The sequence below is a fragment of the Gallinula chloropus genome (genome assembly GCF_964237585.1).
Source record: "Gallinula chloropus genome assembly, chromosome: 16".
NCBI classification, from domain to species: Eukaryota; Metazoa; Chordata; class Aves; order Gruiformes; family Rallidae; genus Gallinula; species Gallinula chloropus.
This window is the reverse complement of record NC_140101.1, coordinates 9135277-9154461: the sequence shown is the minus strand read 5'-3', so window position 1 is coordinate 9154461 and position 19185 is coordinate 9135277. Positions and strand designations below refer to the sequence as shown.

General features: G+C 43.0%; 1 protein-coding gene across 1 annotated transcript; it reads left to right on the top strand.

Annotated features, from left to right (window-relative positions):
• Positions 1-4744: 4744 nt before the first annotated feature.
• On the top strand, positions 4745-17056 carry LOC311197717 (protein-glutamine gamma-glutamyltransferase 6-like; the record flags this gene model as incomplete). Its single annotated transcript, XM_084271511.1, has 12 exons — positions 4745-4973; positions 5749-5988; positions 6484-6602; positions 7779-7907; positions 8842-9019; positions 9860-9995; positions 10893-10996; positions 11730-11972; positions 12614-12934; positions 13881-14038; positions 15562-15695; positions 16903-17056. The coding sequence occupies 12 exons, from the start codon at positions 4745-4747 to the stop codon at positions 17054-17056; spliced, it is 2145 nt and encodes a 714-aa protein (XP_084127637.1).
• Positions 17057-19185: the final 2129 nt, after the last annotated feature.

The following is a 19185-nucleotide window of genomic DNA, read 5'->3' as shown; positions in this document are numbered from 1 at the left end:
GCACCCGGACATATTCAAATTAGTAACTTTATTCCTACATAAGATGACAGAGTCCTGAGCACCACAAAGTATAGGGAGGCTCTTGAATTAATACAGAATTCCAAACTTCACACAATTTTTGCCCACCAGCATAAGGTCACTGGAGACAAGGAAGGCGTCGGTCATCAGACCCTGATGCAACTCATCCGCAGGCAGCCCCTACTCTACACCTCTGTCTCTGCATTGGTGTACAGATGTGCATACATCTGGCATACAATTATAGGCTCCCAGGACTCATTTGAAACACACCTAAGTTGCCTTAAGGATTCTGCATCACTGCAGGCAGCGTCGCCGCTCAGACGGCAATGATGCTGATGAATGACAGGGCACAGCAGCCACCCCCCACACTTCAGAAGCGGGCTGTGAGGCAATAGCGGCACACAAACAGCTCTGCCAAGCCTAGAGATTTAGGTTTGTCATCCCACTTAAAGTGTTTAAAGAAGAATTAATAAGGCCAAAATTGTGAAGCACAGAGCTGCCAGGAGCTTGATACTGACACCTTTTATCTGACAGGTGGTAATCTCTCAGAGTCTGAGGCTTCCTTACTGAAAAAAACACCACGCCAAACCCTAACAAAGCCTCTTGTTAATTTTTTTAAAAATAAAGTTAAGATGCAGATAATTAATTGGCCTTTATAGTTGCAGCATCCTTGATACAAATGTGGAAACAAACCAGGAGCAGCTACAGACAAAAAAGACACAATGTAAAAGTATCAAGGTGAGGAAAATATGGGACCCCCCTTCTCCCCTTAGTGTCATGATGCTACTGATAGCAACACTAATGTGTTCCAAGCCTGCTTAGTTCACTTCATGTCCCACACATCCATGATGTACAGAAGTCCAAAGTTCAGACAAAGTAGCTGACCACTTTTGCCCAGCAGTGTAACATCACTGGAGACAGGGAACACGTTTGTCTATACCTGTCCTCTGTACAGCCCTCCAAAACCTGAACGCTCCCCTCAATGCCCTGATGGTTCAGGATGGTGCATGACCTCCTGGGGACACGCTGGTGGGCATGTTTCTAGATAAGTTGTGTCAGAGGAGGCGGGAACAGGAGGGAGTACCCAGCGTGGAGCGGTGCCTGTAATTAGGCCAGGCAGGGCTCACGCCACAGGAGCAGCTCAGTATCTTCCTCCAGGGCCCCACTCAAGACGCCATCCCAAATAGCTACAGAGAAGCTATGTACTTGTACTATGAATGCCAAACTATAAAGAAAAATGATTAAAAGCAGAGGCAGCCATCAAACACTCCTCTGTACTTAACAGGGATCCCGGGTGCAGAGGCGACTGCGCACCAATGCCTCTCAGCGGGGTGCACTGCTTCTTACACAAGAAATGCCTATTATAGGTAGTGATGGTCTCATTATCTGTTCCTGACATCACATCTCCATTTGCTTTGAAGAAAGAATTAATTATACGCAGTTATGTGAAAGATCTTCAGGCAGACCTGCCTAAAAAGTGGTTTTTGCTCTACAAAGTCGTGGCACTGCTGACAAACAGCCACACTAATACATCTACTTCAATCACGCCGTATCCCATGCATCCACGTTGTACAACACATATATTTGTGAATACCCCCCTCAGCACACACAGCCTCCAAAACCCTAAACTGACACAACCCAAGCCAACCTAAATGAAGTTTCTTTTGTCCACTGAAGACTATTTCCTTCGTTAAATCCAATGTGAAATGTTTTCCAGTATTAGTACTTAAGACACCAGGATAGTCTTTATCAATCTTTCCACAGCCATTCACCAGTTTTAAATAAGCATAATTAGATTCAAGATTGTGCAATTAAACTAGTCATAAGTAGATGCTTACATAGGCCATTACTACAAAAACAGTAACTAGCAACCACAGGTCACACCCAGCTTGTATAAACTCTAGTTTATGCAGCGAAGTCAAGAGTCCGAAGCCTTTCCCTACTCAAGCTGGTGAAGAGGATGCAGGATGTTCTTGCAGGCTCTCGTGTCTGTAACCTGAACCGCACACAAGTGGGGGAAAGAAGAAAGAAACCTTATGGCGGGTGAGTTAAAACCAGACCTCACTCTTACAATACAGATGAGTGACCTTTGCTGAGGAAACAGGATAAATTACACCTGGTTGTTCTCTTGGCAATTTAGCCCTTTTCAGGTTAAGTGCATTTACAGGTTCTTCTACTAGAACTTATTTTCTTTTTCTTTTTTTAATATCCTGGGTCTCCAACATACTCTTTTTTTTCCTGTAACAGAAAAATAAGAGTAAGAAAATACTTTTCTATCATACCCATTAACTACTCCATACAGTGTTTTTGCAGCCACGTGAGCAACGCTGTTGTCTAGTGATCTGGGCATCAAACTGTCACACAGAAGTGCCAGGCTCTAATCCCTCTCTGATACTGATGTCTCGGTTCTGACCAATCACTTGGTGGCCTCTGGACTCCCAAGCTCACCTCCCTGTGGAGCAGCCATGGCAGCCTGCATGCTGTTCTCAAAGTGCAGTCCCAGCATCTGGGTACTATATTGCACTTGCTCTCACTCTCACGCTGACCCGAAAGGTCTCTGGTTAGAAAGATGCGTCACATAACATGTAGAGTCTATCTGCAATTTAGCCTAAGGATTTTTTTCTGTTATAGCTTCAGCTTTCTGCCAGAGGCAACGAGAGCCTTGTGTTCATAATAATCAGCACTTTCAGCAGCGATCACCGATTAAGCAGATTTCTGCCATAAGCGTGTTCCCAGAGTTTATCCGTTAGAGGATAAACACCCAAAGTTTTAGAAGTTTGTCCAGTTGTACATTGACAGGACTATCTAAAATATGGTTTTCCAACAGAGAGATCCTGAAAGCAGAAAGACAAAGTGTAAGATTTAACTTGAAACTATGAAGATCAAAAGAAGGAGGAATGTGACGTACTCATGGACAAGAGACTGGTATCAGGCTTGTGCTCTTGCCCCATATACAAAGCATTTTCTGTTGATCTTCTGGACATATTTATTAGAAACACCTGTCTAACCATGGACTTTGTAAGGCAATCCAAAGTATCGACTCTTAGAGCTAACCCGTGCTAGCCACTGCCTTCTTTATCTTTCCTCCTTCCCCAGGTGTCCCCTCTTACTCCTTTGGGCATTTTGTCCTTGCCTGTGACATTCCACTCCAAGCCTCGGCAGCACCCTTTAAGTCCTTAAATGTCAGAGTCCCAGTAGCCTCAAACCCATGGCTCAGTTGCTGTTAAACCCTATGTGTGCTGTGTACTTATTTGCAGACATGCAAAGTGCTCTCAGTTATCTGCATCACTGTGCAACTAGTGACACACACGTTCCCTGCCCCAAGACCCTGGACATTTTACCTGCACAGCTCAGGATACACAGTGATAGATGTACAAGGCTACCTTCTTCTCCTAGCATTCTTCAGAAACATGTTCTAATTCACTATTTAATTAGAGGTCTCTATGTTAGGAATGATGCTTTCTGTAGGTCCTTTTCAATTAAATGTATTTACATCAGGAAAATAAAGTACTGGTGCGAGCAAGAAACATTCTAGACATTTTACACCGATGGTCTCAAACATCACACTCCTATCAATGGATTTTTTTTCCCCTCTTCCAGCTGCCATACTTGAAACAAGTCTCCTCGCTTAGCTGAAAATACTCACACAAGTTTATGCTCATGGACTACAGGAAAGCTACTTGCTCCCAGCCCTTACTGCAGCCTCAGAACTGCACATCCAAGTTCATGTGTCTTCTAAAAAACTGACAAATTAATGTAGTTATGACTACATGAAGACCTCACAGACCACAACTCTGTGCTATTTCTATAGGGCTGTGTGGATGCCCTCAGATACAAGCCTCATTCCAAGTGATTCAAGGTGGTGCTAAACCAAGTCCTCTATCTCAGTTCAGTGAAATGCTGACAGGACCATTAGTCTGCAAAGGGTTAACGCGCTCCAGTCATGGCAGGAAATTCCTCCAGAAGGGCACTTCTCAAACACCTGTTCATGGAGGACTCTATTTTTTCTGCTTTATTTTTGTTTGGTTCTGTTGTTGCTGTGTAGGTTTGTTTGTTTTTTTTTTTTTTTTTACTTGATCAAGGAGCACGAATGGTTGAAACCTTTTACAATCTGTGCTTCAGCATCCCGTTTTCAACAGGGGCCAACCTGATACAATAGAACAGCCCATAGCACAGCCTCAACATACTCCACTCCTAATCCTACCGTCTGTCCTCTGCTGGTTATCGTTCCTCAACTGAGTGTGGAACAACACCCAGCTTCAAGCAACAAGACTGCAAATTCACTGAGATATGCAATAAATGAAAAGATAATGTGCAGGTTCAACAGTGAGGATACTAGCCTCCATCATCTGTCAGACAGTGCTTCCAGGAGTAGGCACATGCTTCCTCATGAGAGTTTTAGCACTTCTTACTGTACACTTGTAATGTGTCCTAGGAACTACAGGTGCTCACAGAAAAAGAGCAGTAGCATGGTAGAATAGGCTCTTCAAACTTTAAAAAAGTCCTATCTAAATAGAGCAAGTTCTTGATTTACTTTTTAAATTAAAATGAATTCTCTGAATGGTTTTTTTCTGCCTGTGAAAGAGGCCTGCAGAAAAGAAGTTTTAGCTGTTCCTCTAAGTTGTTTACTTTGCAGTTTTAAAAGACAGTGTATGGTACTGTTTTCCTAGAGAACTCCAGCTCTACATAAGCACAACAAAACTGCTGCATTAGCCAAGCTGAAAAGATGCACAAGTTTGAAGGAATGATGTCCTTGATTAACTTGCCTTGTGTCTTTCTAGCCCTGAAAATAGCAAACGTCAATTGGCACCACAAGCTAAATAAAGCTGCACACCACACCTCCGACTACAGCAGCAGAGAAACAATCTTGAGGAGAGGCCAGGCCTTCAGCATCACTCTGAAGCTCCACACAACAGCGCAGTCTGCAGACAGCTTCACCTTTATTGCAAGCACAGGTAATTAGCCCACAGCACTCACCTCGCATCCAAGTCACTCCAGCTCCTCCCAGCTCTGCACGGTCCGTTCCTGAACCATTAAACATTGTCCTTTATCACTCAGGATTCAATGCCCTTCTAGGCTTAGGAGTCCAACCTGTGCCTTAAGGAAGCAGACAGTTAAGGTACTCATTAATGGAAAAGCAGAGGCTATCCTCATTCTAAAACCTGTACCTCTGATCTTAAGGACTTACCTGCAACACTGCAAAGCTGTCTTCATCCTCTAGTCCCTGAACATTTTGCAGCTCACCATCTCCCCCATTTATCTCCTCTCCTGAATCTACCTCACCTGTTTAAAATCCCCCAATTAACTTCATGTGTTCCCTATTAGTAGGGAACAGTCTACTTAACCCCATCTGTAAGTCTCCCCTCTATCTTCACAAAGGGCTTCTCAAAAAAACTTCTCTTAATGAAATGTGTGTTGAAATGTGTGGCTCATCCTGCCTGAATATTTTTGAACAGTCAGGTTTTCAGGGTAGCAGGCTTGTTCCTCACCTGCCGAGAATGATTATGGGTGTACTGACCTTTACTGAGTGATGCAGATAACATGGAGGGCTGCATGGTATGGGTCTGTGGAGCAGAGTGCAGCTAGCTTGGGCTGAACAAGCATTTGATCTGACAAATCTCAGTCCTTCAATGTGGTCATTAAAAAAATACGGACTTGAGATCATCATTGACTCCAAGTTTGTCACCCACAGTTGTCATTCAGAATTGCTGTCCCTGTTCCCCCTGGCAGGACCATCTCCAGAAGAATCACAGCAGACCAAGGCTGTATTTAACCTTTCTGAGGAGAATGCTGATGGCTGGAGTGCAACCCAGGAGCCCAGTGAGCCCGGCTGCATGAACTTCTCGATATTCAGCCCTGCCAATGCTGTCATCGGGCGATACAAACTCAGACTCCAGGCTGTTTCTGGCAACAAGGTCTCTTCAGCGCTCCTGGGCCAGTTTGTGCTTCTCTTCAATCCCTGGTGTCCAAGTATGTCTTGATGTATCATGTCCTTCAAATAACTTATTGTCTCAGTCAGGAAATCTGGGTGTCACAGTGACAGTCACAACTAGAGGAAGACTGTTTTGCTCAACATCAAGTTTTTGCCCCATCTTCAGTGCCACAGTGCATCAAAGATCCAGCCTCTTGCAGTACAAGAAATGAGAGGCAGGAAATACTCCAAATACTTATTCTATGGGGTTTTTTTTCCCCTCTGATATTTGTGTGCAGTTGTAAATCAAGCAATATCTACCAGCAAGACACATACTGAGATTAGTGAAGGGACAGGAGCATAGCTAGTTCCCCTCAAAGGAACACCATGCTCACTTTATTCACCCTCTAAATGATTACAGAGCTGTAGCAGGGAGTCCTGAGCCTGAAGTCATGGCCAGCCTGAGCTGTTCCCTAGAAATCCCCTTGAAGCGAGATGTTCAGTTACAGCAAATCGACTTTCCTTTCAGCCAGCATGTCTTGTTCTGCTTCTAGATGACGATGTCTATATGGCTGATGAAAAGGAGATACAGGAATATGTCCTGAATGACAGTGGAATCATATTTCAGGGACTGGATAAATATATTCAACAAGAAGCTTGGAACTACGGACAGGTAACCAGCATCCCCAATTGCAGCACTTAGGACAGCAGGTTAATAGGCTCTAGAGGAGACACCGTCATTATCTCATACTGTAAGAGTTCAGTGTTCTTCTCTCACTTAGGACTTTTATTGCAGGTACAGGTCTCACTTATCAGTACATTACAGCGGCGCCAGGATCCTTGTCTGGCAGGTGCCAATACAGAAATAAAAGAAATAAAGCACAATTTTAGTTCTCTTTTATCTCTTACATGAACTGGCAAAATTCTAGTTGATTCTGGACCCTTTCAAAAGGCAAGGGAAGCCATCCAAGTATTAACCTTGCTCTGACAAGGCTGGTACATCTAAATGTTTACACAGTTGGTTTGGTAATGGCACCGAAGACAATAAAAGGATACTCCAAATCTAGTCAACTGAAACAACTCAAGTTGGAGTCTTTGAAAATCAGTTTGGCCCTCTAAGCATTACCGCTACAGAGGCAGTCACACCCACAGCCATCTGTGGTCACACAGCTGCCCTGCAACTTGTTGGGCCAGTCAAAACCATTCCTGACCACTTCATGCCTTACAGCTGCACCAGCAGTTGCACAGACAGCATTTTATTGATCCTCCCAATCCTTGTGGTGACTTTTACACTAATAAATGAAACAAAGCCAGATCTGCTTTCTGTGTCAGAGGTCAAGTGACATCTTTGCCTCACCTCACCCATGCAGCATAGCACTTTGGTATCCCTTGGTCCAACACAGTGTCTCTGTGGCCCTGATCCATAATAGTTATTTTTGTGGGTTTCTTTCTGTTCAGATGACCTGACGTAAGGCGAAGGCAGCCCATCAGAGTGAAGCTTTCGTAACAGAAGGGTACCTGTGGGGGCATGACGGGATGTGGGAGGGTGTGGAGCCTGCTGAGCCAGACCTGGAGTGGCCTTGTCCATTCCACCAGGCCACGTAACATCTTCACGAATGCCAGTGGCTGTGGCCCAAAACCATGCCCATACACACGCTGTCCTTAAAATACTATGAAGAGTCAGCAGCCCAGTGCTTGTGCTTCTTCTTGGCCCTGCTTAACAGTACAGAAAATGCCTGTATTGCAATCATCCTCCTGTTGTGCTAGGAGAAGAAAAACAGGTGGGGAGTTTATCCTTGGGTTTATTTGTTACACTACCCTTTAATACATTGCTTGGGTTTTTTTTCAGTTTGAAGAGGATATCCTTGATATCTCTCTGGCTATACTGGATCGAAGCCTGAACCACCGCGAAGATCCAGCTGTTGATGTATCCAACCGAAACAGCCCTATCTATGTGAGCAGGGTTGTCAGCGCTATGGTAAAGTGATCCGTTAGTTACAGCTCTACTATGCACCTACTAACAAAACCCCCAATACTTTCTTGTGAATGCCTCAGTGTTTTACAGGTGTAGCTAAATTTTCTGGGAAAAAAAATAAAATAATAAAAAATAAGAAGCTACAGAAGAGGCAAACTGGATTATTCTCAAGGAAAAATACCCCAAAAGTTTAATTTACCTTTACTGAGGCCTGATTGTATGTCCTTCAACAGAGGTACATCTATTCAACACCCCCCAGTCCTCACAAACATATAAATGCACAGCTAGGCAACTGAAAAGTTTCCATTTTATAAATAATAGATGCATTTATACATTCCTTATCTGAGATTCCTCCTTTATAGCTGCGATCCTTCTCACCCTTTTAGACAGCACTTGCTTTAGGCAATTTCAACTTCAATATGGAGTAAATAACCCTACTTGTACAAAATTATTAAAAGCATGAATACTTTAAAAAAAAGCATTTTAAAATAACATACTGTGTTCTGTACAGCTGTACATGGCACTTAAATAAGTCCCTAAAATGGATGTGAACAGATACTTACAAGCACATCTAACAAGTGTGAGCAAGCCCTGTGTAACATATGCAACAAATTCCCAACAAATACAAGGATGTGACATTAATGGAAGAGAGAAAATGTAAATCATCTGGCAGTCAGTATCTTGGGAATATTTGTACTGAAAGGCAAAGCAGTTTTGAATCCTCAGACTCTACCATCTGAACCAGGCTTGAACTGATTTTGTACTTGAGCAGATTAAATGTGAAGACTCAAATCGCTTGTCCCGCCGCCGGTGGTGGTGAGACACTCGCGGTGGGGCCCGGTGAGAGCCGCAGTAGGAACAGGGCCATTTCTGCCTAGTGCCCTCTCTCCCTCTTCCTGTAATTACTGTAATCCTGCCACAAGAAGGACTCTTTCAGGTCAACAGCAATGATGAAAAAGGAGTAGTGGAAGGGAAGTGGAACGGAAAGTACTACTCAGGCACCAACCCCCTGGAGTGGAGCGGAAGTGTGACCATCCTTCGAAAGTGGTACAGGAAGAGATACAAACCCGTCCGGTACGGCCAGTGCTGGGTCTTTGCAGGAGTCATGTGCACAGGTATATACACAGAGGGATGAAGAATGCTGTCAGAAGGAAAGCTTACTGGGATTTCTGCTGGTTTTAGCTTCGTGTCATTATGGTTGAAGCTGTTTCAGCTTTGACAGAGAGCGTGAAGAGCCTATGCTCCCCGTGACGTTCTAGTCTAAACAGCCACAGGTTGCAATACTGCAGCCCGGTTCTGTGAGTCACCAAACAAAATGCAAAGCAGTTTACCAGGCTGGGCTGGTGAAAAGAGCAGGGTTTCCAATTGCAAAGCTGGGATTCAAAGAGAACCACTGCTCTTTTAAGTTTGTCTCCTCACAATGCCAGTTTTCTTCTGCTGTGTCTTACCAACTGTTGACACAAAAGGAAATCAGAATTCTGAGGACCTGTAAAGGAAGCTGCAAGTTGGGAAAAGCATTTCATCCCAGCAGTTTCCATTCAGAGCCACTCTGAGAGACAAGAGTCATTTTAGGGGAAGAGAAAAAAAAAAGGAAAAATAATGTAATCAAGACCTGTGTGCCAGAGAGGGAGGGGGGAAACCTGCAGGCAACAGAGAAGCAAACACATGGAGAAAATGGGAATAGGATGATGAATGAATGATTAAAATAAATGGGTGAATCTAGTTCTTTTTAAGAAGAACGTGGCAACTAAGAATGTCATGTGAGTGGCACTGTCTTCTAGCCAGTTCTGCACAGTGACTGTGACTTGCATCATATCTGAGAGGGGAGGTTCTGAGGGGTTTTTTCCCCACTGAAAACATGTACACTAGACTGTTTTGCCAAGAAAAACAGAAGAATACTTCCTAAATGTCTGCAAAATAGGTTTACAACACTTTAGCATTATTCTGTATTGCAGTTCTGAGATCCTTGGGAATACCTACTCGTGTTATTACCAACTTCAACTCTGCCCACGACAGGAATATAAATCTGAGTATTGACAAGTACATTGACATCTCTGGAAAGGTTCTGGACTTGACTGAAGACAGTATATGGTATAAATATATTTTTTTCCTACTACTTCAATTATATTCTCTTCTAATTAAAAGATCTAGAGTCATGCTCCTGAAAAACCACCCCAGCCTCATGGTCCCAGCAATATAAAAACCTCACACCAAAGAATCAACAGAGCAGTGTTCTGAAATTTTTCTAAAAATAAACCAGTTGTAGAGTGATTAAGCTCTTGGCCAAAAATGATATCAGCTTGTCCCTTGATTCCTAGAGCAGAGCACTCTCAGAAGGCCATAAATTTTAGACCCAGCTCCTGTGCTACACACTGCTAATTGTATTTCATGATTACCAGTAGACATCCCTTGCACAATGCTGAGAGGTTACTAAAGCAAAGGTAATATATTCAGTGCTGCTGAGAAAAATTCCATCCTATCCCTTAGGAAGAACATGCAGTTTCTTTCACCTCAAAGAAGCTGGTAAAAATTATGCTTTTGACAAACAAGTGCACAGAAGTTATCCCACTGCATGTATCACTCTTTTAGTCCCCAAGTGCCCTATAGCATGAGCACTGAATGGGACAAGGGTGATGTGAAGTAGAAAGCAACTCTGAACTAAAAACTAACAGAGAGCAGGAGACCTTTGGCTGTACAGTAGGATGTTCTGGAATGTCCAGAATTGAATACTTGGCTCTGCAACCCATTGTTTTCCTTTTATTTTTTTTTCCATAACATCCCAAAAATTATCAGAGATCTGAACAAAAAAATATGACAAAGGAGGAGGAAGAGGTACTCAAAAAATGAGACAGTAGCTGGTGTCTGCATAGAGGAATTTTTATTTACTTGGCCAGGGTTATTTCTTGCATTGCACCAGAAATATATCAAATCTTTCAATATAAAATTAATTGTATGACTCAGGGATTCCCCATCCTACCTCCCTTATAGGAATTTCCATGTCTGGAATGAAAGCTGGTTCGTTAGAAGAGATCTTGGCTCTTTTTATGATGGATGGCAGGTTCTGGATGCAACACCCCAGGAAAAAAGCAAAGGTAACACTGTTGTAAATATAAAAAGTTGTAGATACTGTTACTCCTAAAGACTGCTACTGAAATTTCAGAACAGGTCTCTTTTATCTACTCCCTGTAGATGCAGGAGAAAAGCAATGTCCCTCCATCTCCAGAGGGTCCTTTTTCTGCCTACCAGCAGGAACCAGCTTATTTTTTTTTTTGATCCAAAAGCCAGCACTTGGGTTCACACTTTGGCTCTGGCATCATTTACTAATACACACATGACTTCATTGATCTAGTTTGATGATTCATTTATTGGGCCATTTAAACCCCATCAAGCTCCAGATAAACTGCTCCTCATTCCCTACTACCAAGTTTATCAACCTGGCTCTTCCCAAAGCACATGCAGCTCTGATGACTCATATAAGTCTGATTGTACTTGACACTGGGCTCCCACCCTCTCCTTTCCCCAGACAGCTTACCATGCACCCTCCCAGGCTTCCATGGGTTAGAACGTTTCACATAGCACACATCACACGAAGCAGTAGCTCTCACTACACCTTACTGGCCTGACAACCTCCTCTGCTCTCTTACCATTGACAGAAATGTGTGTGAACTCTCTGGACGTGCTGTTCCCATCATGCACAGGTGGAGAAATAAAGCGCTTTATCAGATGAGTCTGTGGAGCAGCTGCTTCTCCCTGTAGCTGTCAGCAGGAGGATCTGTGTTCTTTCACAACAGGCAGCGGTTTCACTTCTCCCTCTCTCTCCTGCAGGCATATATCAGTGTGGTCCTGCCTCCATCACAGCTATTAAGGAAGGGGACGTGAACCTGGACTATGACAGCTCGTTTGTGTTTGCTGCTGTGAACGCTGACTGTGTTACCTGGATTCACTACAGCAACAAAAGAAAAGAGAGGATTTATTCTGATACTAAGAAGATTGGAAAATTTATCAGCACCAAAGCAGTGGGCACCAACTCCCGTGTGGATGTCACTGCTAATTACAAGTATCCAGAAGGTAAATTCTTTATTACAGCTGCCTTGCCACTGATGGTCAGAAGGGATAAGAATTCAGGCCTTCATTGGACTGAGTACTGACAACTACTTTAGTTCTTCTGGAGCAAAGTAACTGTGACTTTTCAGAGTCATAGGGCTCCCAGTTAGGTAGCAGGGACTCAATATGGCCCTTGTGGCCCTTGATGAAATACTAATGTATTCAATACTAAGTCAAAGCTGCTTCTGTAAAACATTGTCCCAGCTGTTCCATGTGCTGGTGAGAATGTTTCTGTTCTGACATGCTGCAGCAGCTGTTCTGGAGAGCTGTTTGGGGAGAGTTTCTGCAAAAGGGTTTTTTCACAACAGATGACAACTGCCCCAGCTTATGCAGAGCTGAACTTTCTGCTGCTCACAGCTCCTAAGAGGTGCCCATGAACATCCAGCTGAAGCTGACAGGCAGGCTTTACTTTCCAGCCTTCATGGCCATGTATATTCACTTGCTTTTGTGCCAAAACGAGCATTTAGCTTAGACCTCACTTTCCTCTCTTATGTATCTTTCCTCTCCTCAACTTTCCTACGCTGCATTTACTGAGACCAATTACAGCTGCACTGCACTGCATACAAAGGGCATGAGATCTCTGACCACATTTTGTTTCAAAGCAGGATCCTTCAAAGAAAGGAAGGTCTATAAAAAAGCACTGAAGCTCCTTGGGGTGAGAAGTGCTGGAAAAAAACACAAAAGAAAACCTAGAAGACGACCTTCAGCAGCAGGGAGACAAAAACCCAGTATCTCAGGGAAGCTGCTCCTTGATGAACCTCCTGTAATTGGCCAGGATATCCTCCTTACCTTGGAGCTCAGGAACTTGATCTCAGATTTCAAGACCATAAAGGTTAAGCTGAGTGCTTCAGCCGTTCTCTACACAAGAAAACCGAAGGCACAGATTTTACAGTTGTCTAAGTCTATTAAACTGGGATCTGAAGAAGGTAATTTTTTTTCTCTTTTGTTACAGCTTAGGACAAGACATAGCTTTGGTCTGTGGCCACATCATGTGGACATAATGAATGGCTCAAGAAGAGCGTCACTTCCAAAGGTTAAGGAGGTTAAGGCTATTCAGGTGAAGAGAAACATGTATATTTGCCCTGTCTTAAGCATTTGCTTTTGAGCACTGTCAGAAAGGACACAGAGCTGAGTGACCTTCTGTCTGAGCCAGCACAGCCACTGTTAGTTCTACATCATGACCTTCTTAGCTAAGAGACAGCAACTAAGAGACCTATACCAGAGACTACTCAGCTACCAGCTCCCTGCAAGCAAAGTATAAAGACAGATTAGAGAGGGAAGCCTAAGCCCACCTCTTTTGCAGCAGTAGGAGAGTAACTACAGACTGCAGCAAGAGCTACACCACCTGCCCTGCTTTTATAGTGCTGACAAATGAGATGTGTAACAGAGGGGAGTGTAACTACCCTCTCGAGCTAACACACAACACACTGTAACTCTTTCCATTGTTCCAGCAGCAGATTCACATCTTTTTCTCAATGTGCTGAGGTCTGTTGCCTCTTTAAGGCAGAGGCTGAATGGCTGCATCAGCAAGGGCACTTAAACCAGCCCAGCTTTGCAGTTCTGCCTCCTTTGCAAGGAATGAACATTAAACACTCAGCTTCAGATAAAGGAAAAAACCTCTAGCAGGGGTTGCCACCTATAAGCACCCTCAGAACTCTCCAGAGACCAACTGTACCTGGTCATTTCATGTTTGATATGAATGTAAGTAGCAGTCACCTATGAGCATCGTTCCTGTCTATTGGCTGTCAACACCCATGAATGGCCAGCCCCATGGCAGTAGCATCCTTGCTCCTTAAAATACAGATATATTACAGAGAGCTGGTACTTAGACAGGAAAAAAAGGGGGAAATTATGTTTCTATATGTTTTCCAGTGAAAGAGATTTCATTCAAGATCCCGTATTCCAAGTACAAAAACTCTCTGATGGATGACAGGAAGATCCTTGTGACTGCTGTTTGTGAGCCCAAGCAGGGACCCTCGCTTCTAGTGGAGAAGGATATCATACTTCAAGATCCTTTCCTCACCATCAAGGTAAAAACTAGTTGCCTTTGTGTCCCTAGAGAGATGTGTTGAGAATCTTTACTCCATCTACTCCTCGTGGGAAGGAGTGTGGGAAGTGAAATCATGCCTGGGGGTGGTTTGATCTTGTTGCTCTAGTCATAAGCGATATGACACAAGTGAGATGAAATACAGTAAGGAAAAGCAAACCTTTCCAAGGCACAGCTGTGCTGTGGTATTCTTGCCAGTGCTTGTTGACACACCACTGATCAAGTTCTCTGTGGTATGAGGGTTACAAGGTAAGATTGCCTACAGACAGACAGATCTGCCCCACACCAAGGCCTCCACTTCTGTCAGGGAAGTCTGATCATTCTCTTACAGTTTGTTTAGGAAGCCTGATTTGTACAGAAGACACCTGCACTGTCTAGTTGATAATGCTCAGGGCTCTGAGGCTTGTTATTACTCAAGCTCAAGAAAGTTTTCACCTTATCAGGAAAAGTGGCACTTCTCACCTTCTGTAACATCTTCCCAAATGATTCATGGCAGACTTCTGAAAATGCTGTACAATGGATGAAAAACAATCCTTAGTCTGCAGGAAAGACTATGTGCTGGGTCTGCCTGGGACAGTGCTGGGCTTGCTCAGCCCATCACACCCACAGTTAGCACAGCCACTTGCTGTGTCAGACATGGGATCAGATGCTCTCTGCCTACTGCTCTGAAAATTCAGAGCCTCCAGATTGGATTAGTTATGCCAAACTACTCTGTCAGTAGCACACAGGAAAAGCAAGGTTACACATGGGAATAAAAATGTTGGGTTTTTGTAGTTGTGGTGATTTCTGAATACCAAGTTCTAGTGAGAGCTTATAAAAAGCCTTCTGTGCTGTATCACACAAGTACCAGAGTCTGCTTATATAGGGGCAGCATTTGAATTAAATTACTTTGATTCAGTGACTCAGTTTCAAGAAGAGTTATGTTTCTGTTGACTGAAACTTCTGTATAAACAGTCCATAACAGTGAAATGCAATTGGGATGCTGGACTTCATCTACAAAGATGACCAGATCCACTAATTCCCCTTTATCCCAGTCAAAATCAGGTAGTGAATAAGTTTATTTCCTACTTGGCATTCTTTTTTCTTTTCTTTTTTTGTTTGCCTGAGACAATTAACTTCTGTCTCACACCTCCAATAACCCTAAACCTTCCATTTAACCTAACGAAAGCTAATTTGACTTAAACTGCCTCCAGGAGTTAGCTTTATATGCCATGTTAATACTTGTTCTCACTCTGGTAAGTACCACATGCTGTCCTACACATAAGACCTTACACTGACCTACTTGAAATGAGAACTAAAGGGTAGTTTGTTTTTTCTCAGCCACATTGGATGGCTGATTCAAGCCTGAACTCTGATGCAATATAATATGTACAGATATTAATTCCTGTCTCCTTCCTGCCTAGGAGATCCCAAGTGGGTGAGTGGTGTATGACAGGAAGGAAAAGAGAAAACCATGAGAAAAGTGATGCTAATGTCATGGCTGAGCAGAATGTTTTCCCTCTGTAGGTCCTTGGTCCCACAGTGGTACACCAGGCTGTTAATGTGCAGGTCACATTTACCAACCCACTGTCTGAAGAGCTGACAGACTGTGTGCTGAGAGCAGAAGGCAGTGGCCTGCTCAAAGAGCAACTCCGAATCAAGTACGTAACTGGTGTCTGGCTGATAACTCACTCCACTGGGAAATCCAGAATAAAAATGGGGGGGTTAAAAAGGTCCTGTCAACCTCCTGACTTTCATTTGTACCAACCTGGGACAAAATACCATCGTATCAGTACTCTCCTTATATTAGTTGGAGCTTTTTACACCTCCTTTGCCAAGCTCTGACTTACAGAACACTAAGGTAGGGGAGAGATTGCTTGCATTTAATGACAGCAAGCAACTCTGAGCACTGTAGTTAGTGATTGAATTATAGAAAGGGTAAAAATTTTAAAATTTCCTTCTTTTTGGGGTTTGCATAAGGAAAACCAAATGATCCTAGGGGAATAAGAGAGAAAATGATCCTATTTTTTTTTCCCTCAGATATTACTAAAGAGCCAGGACATAGATTGCAATGAAATGCCTTAAAATTGTGCCCACTGGTATCATACCAATCAGGAATTGTTCTCCCATCTTCTCCATGGTTATTATTCTTAAAAGTCTTCAAAATATTTATGCTGCAGGAGTTAGCACCAAGAAACTGTGAGATGGAAACAAAAAGAGAAGGCAAAAGATAGATAATTATGTGAATCACTGAGGCATCATTTATATTAAATACAAAGTTCAAGTCCAGATCTGGACCTTGAACCATGACTTGCCTTACTAGCATCAGTATTGCTCTGCTTCAGTACGTCTTTAGAGCAGAGAGACCTTTTTCTCATACTCTCTCTCTTTCCTGGTGCTACCATCAGTCCCCTTGTGTTGGACAGCCAAGAGTCATTTCTAATTATGACATGAAATCAACAGGCAATTATATTTACCACACCAAAATACAACATGAGCACATCTAGAATGCTATAAATGTTGTGAGCATTGAGGGCTGTATATACAGTCAGATTTGAGCTCTTCTAAAGATAACCTTTCGGATTATCCCTCTGTTTTACCCTCATGATACAACCTCTAGTTCTCTAGCACAGGTTGAGTGCTGCAACTATTCCTCCATATCCGTTACAGCTCGAATGGTGCTTCCACAGTAGTGCTGGGGGTAGTTGTGAACACAGAAGGTTACGTCCTGTGCTAGGAGCTTATAAACACAGCAGCCAGTTACTCTGACTCCTCCTTTCCATACTGTCTTGGGTTTGAGGGCTCTGAAGGATACATGGCAAGAGCTTTTCAACAGCTTGAACTTAACAAATGCATTCTCTCTTTTAGCATGGCAAGAATGGCCCCCATGGAGAGCTCAACAGTCCAATTTGAAATCATTCCCTATAAGAGTGGCACCAGGCAGCTCCAGGTGGACGTGGTTTCCATCCATTTTTCAGACATTAAGGGATTTGTGATGCTTGATGTGGCTCCTGCTCAGTGACGTAACCTGTACATCATCAGTTGAGCGTTGTCTCTGTTGATGAGGCTGGGGCATTGGTCATACTCCATTATGACTGGGAGCACAGAAGCACAGACTACTCAGCTGAAGTGATATAACATGAATGGAAATTAATAAAAAGGTACTCTACACTATACTGTAAAGACAGAGTCATCTTTTCCATTCCCTAACCTGTTTTATGGGCCTTCATGAATAGAATTACTAATGGAAATCATTATATAATTTAACTTGAGAGGATCAAGTGTGATGGTTTTCAGCCTTAGAGCCTGTAGCAATGGTAGCAGTTAGACTTCCAAGGAACATCATTAAAAATTACTGGTTTCATAAGCTTCATTGAATATAATTTAATTGTATTTACTAAATATAAGTTTTATTCCATAATAGCCAAAGTACTATCCAAGTAGATGATATAATTCAATTCTAGAATGAAATTTATCATTCCATCCCATTACTTGAAGGAAAATACAGTAATTAGATATGACAGTGTTACACAGAACTTGCTTCTTAAGACTGGAAAAATGAGAAGCTAATCAATAACCAATAATCTTTAATTCAGTCTCCCTCTTCAGATCATGATTTAATCATGTGATAAATAATAAATGATTAAATGTTTGGCAAAGAAATGACTGGGACTAACAGCACAAAAGCAGATAAAAGAAACATGTCCTTGACTAAGGAGTGGCAAACACTACAGGTTCTGAAATAACAGGCTGCAATAGTTGTTCCTGAAATGAAGCAGAACACCATTAAAGGGTAAACCAGTGATCTGGACTATGACACAGTTATTTCCACACATGCACCACCATCTCAAACCAGCCAGAGCGCTTTCTGGATGAACAAAATGAAAGAATAAAGCTTTCTGCTCCAAAGAGAAAAGGATAAATCATTTCCACAGCCACCCTGGCCAGGACAAAGCACATTACATTTCTATCACTGATACACCAGCTAAGCACGATACACATCTTCACGTGCACACATCTTACAAATTCACCTCAATTATCACTTGCTTTAGATGGCTCTACCAGGAAAAAAGTAAATCATTTGGCTCCTGAGAGGGGGAAAAAGGTATTTAACAAGGAAAATACACTATAAGAGATGTCATGAAGGTGCCAGTTTGGATAGTTTATTGCAGGAAAAATGGACTGAGCTATCATACCAGTCCACAGCCAAGGACCCCAAACTGTATGTTCTCACAAGGAACTGCAGCAACGGCCTTGGAGCATTTACAAAGGCTTTGCTAAGCATAAACAGGAGCAATTTCCCAAAGAGAAAATTAATGTGTGGGGACACTCATTTTACAGTGCTCTGGTTTTGTAATCTCAGCCCCTACTAGTCTGAACCTACGGAAGGACTGATAGGCAGTGGCAGGGACCAGAAGCCATAACCAGTGACAGCAACCAGCCAGTGCATCGGTCCTAATCTTGATAAAACTGGAGTGGGGGCTGGGGGAAAGGTTAGGTGTTTTTACTTTGCTCCAGGTCAGAAACTTCTCGCTGTGGTACTGTGAGAATTGGCCAAACTTCTCTGTGAGACCACTGGAGAAAAACCAGTCAATGACATGTATTTTTGGTTTGTACTGGCACTACCTCAGAGGTGTTATTTGCCCACGCCTGCTGCCACACACTTCACCCAGCCCTTCATCTGTATCTTACAAAACCATTGTATCTACCCTCCTAACTTGTGTCAGAGGAAGTTCTACCTGTTTCCTTTCATGCAGGTATCACCAAGCTGACATGAAAAGACTGATTTTGTTTGCCAAGGCAGATACCTTGCAGTACTTCCAGAAGAGCTCAGAAAACACAGGATGGGAAGAAAAGGCTTGAGACAACATGAGGAGAAGGATGTATGAAAGAAAAATCACAATTAACATATCTGCATTCCTGCTGGAAGTAGATCATCATCCTCCATGAGGAAGGCGTTATGCTACCCCTATCTAAATCCCAGCTCCACGCCCATTTATTCCTTACAGAGTTAACAAGCCAAAATAGCAGAGACCTGAATGTCCCTAAGAGGCAATTGGCCTTTTTCCGCCTGACAACACCCAGCACCGTCCAGCAATGCAGTCCCCACTTCCCCGGAAAGAATGGTTCACAGCCACAAACTGTCTCTGT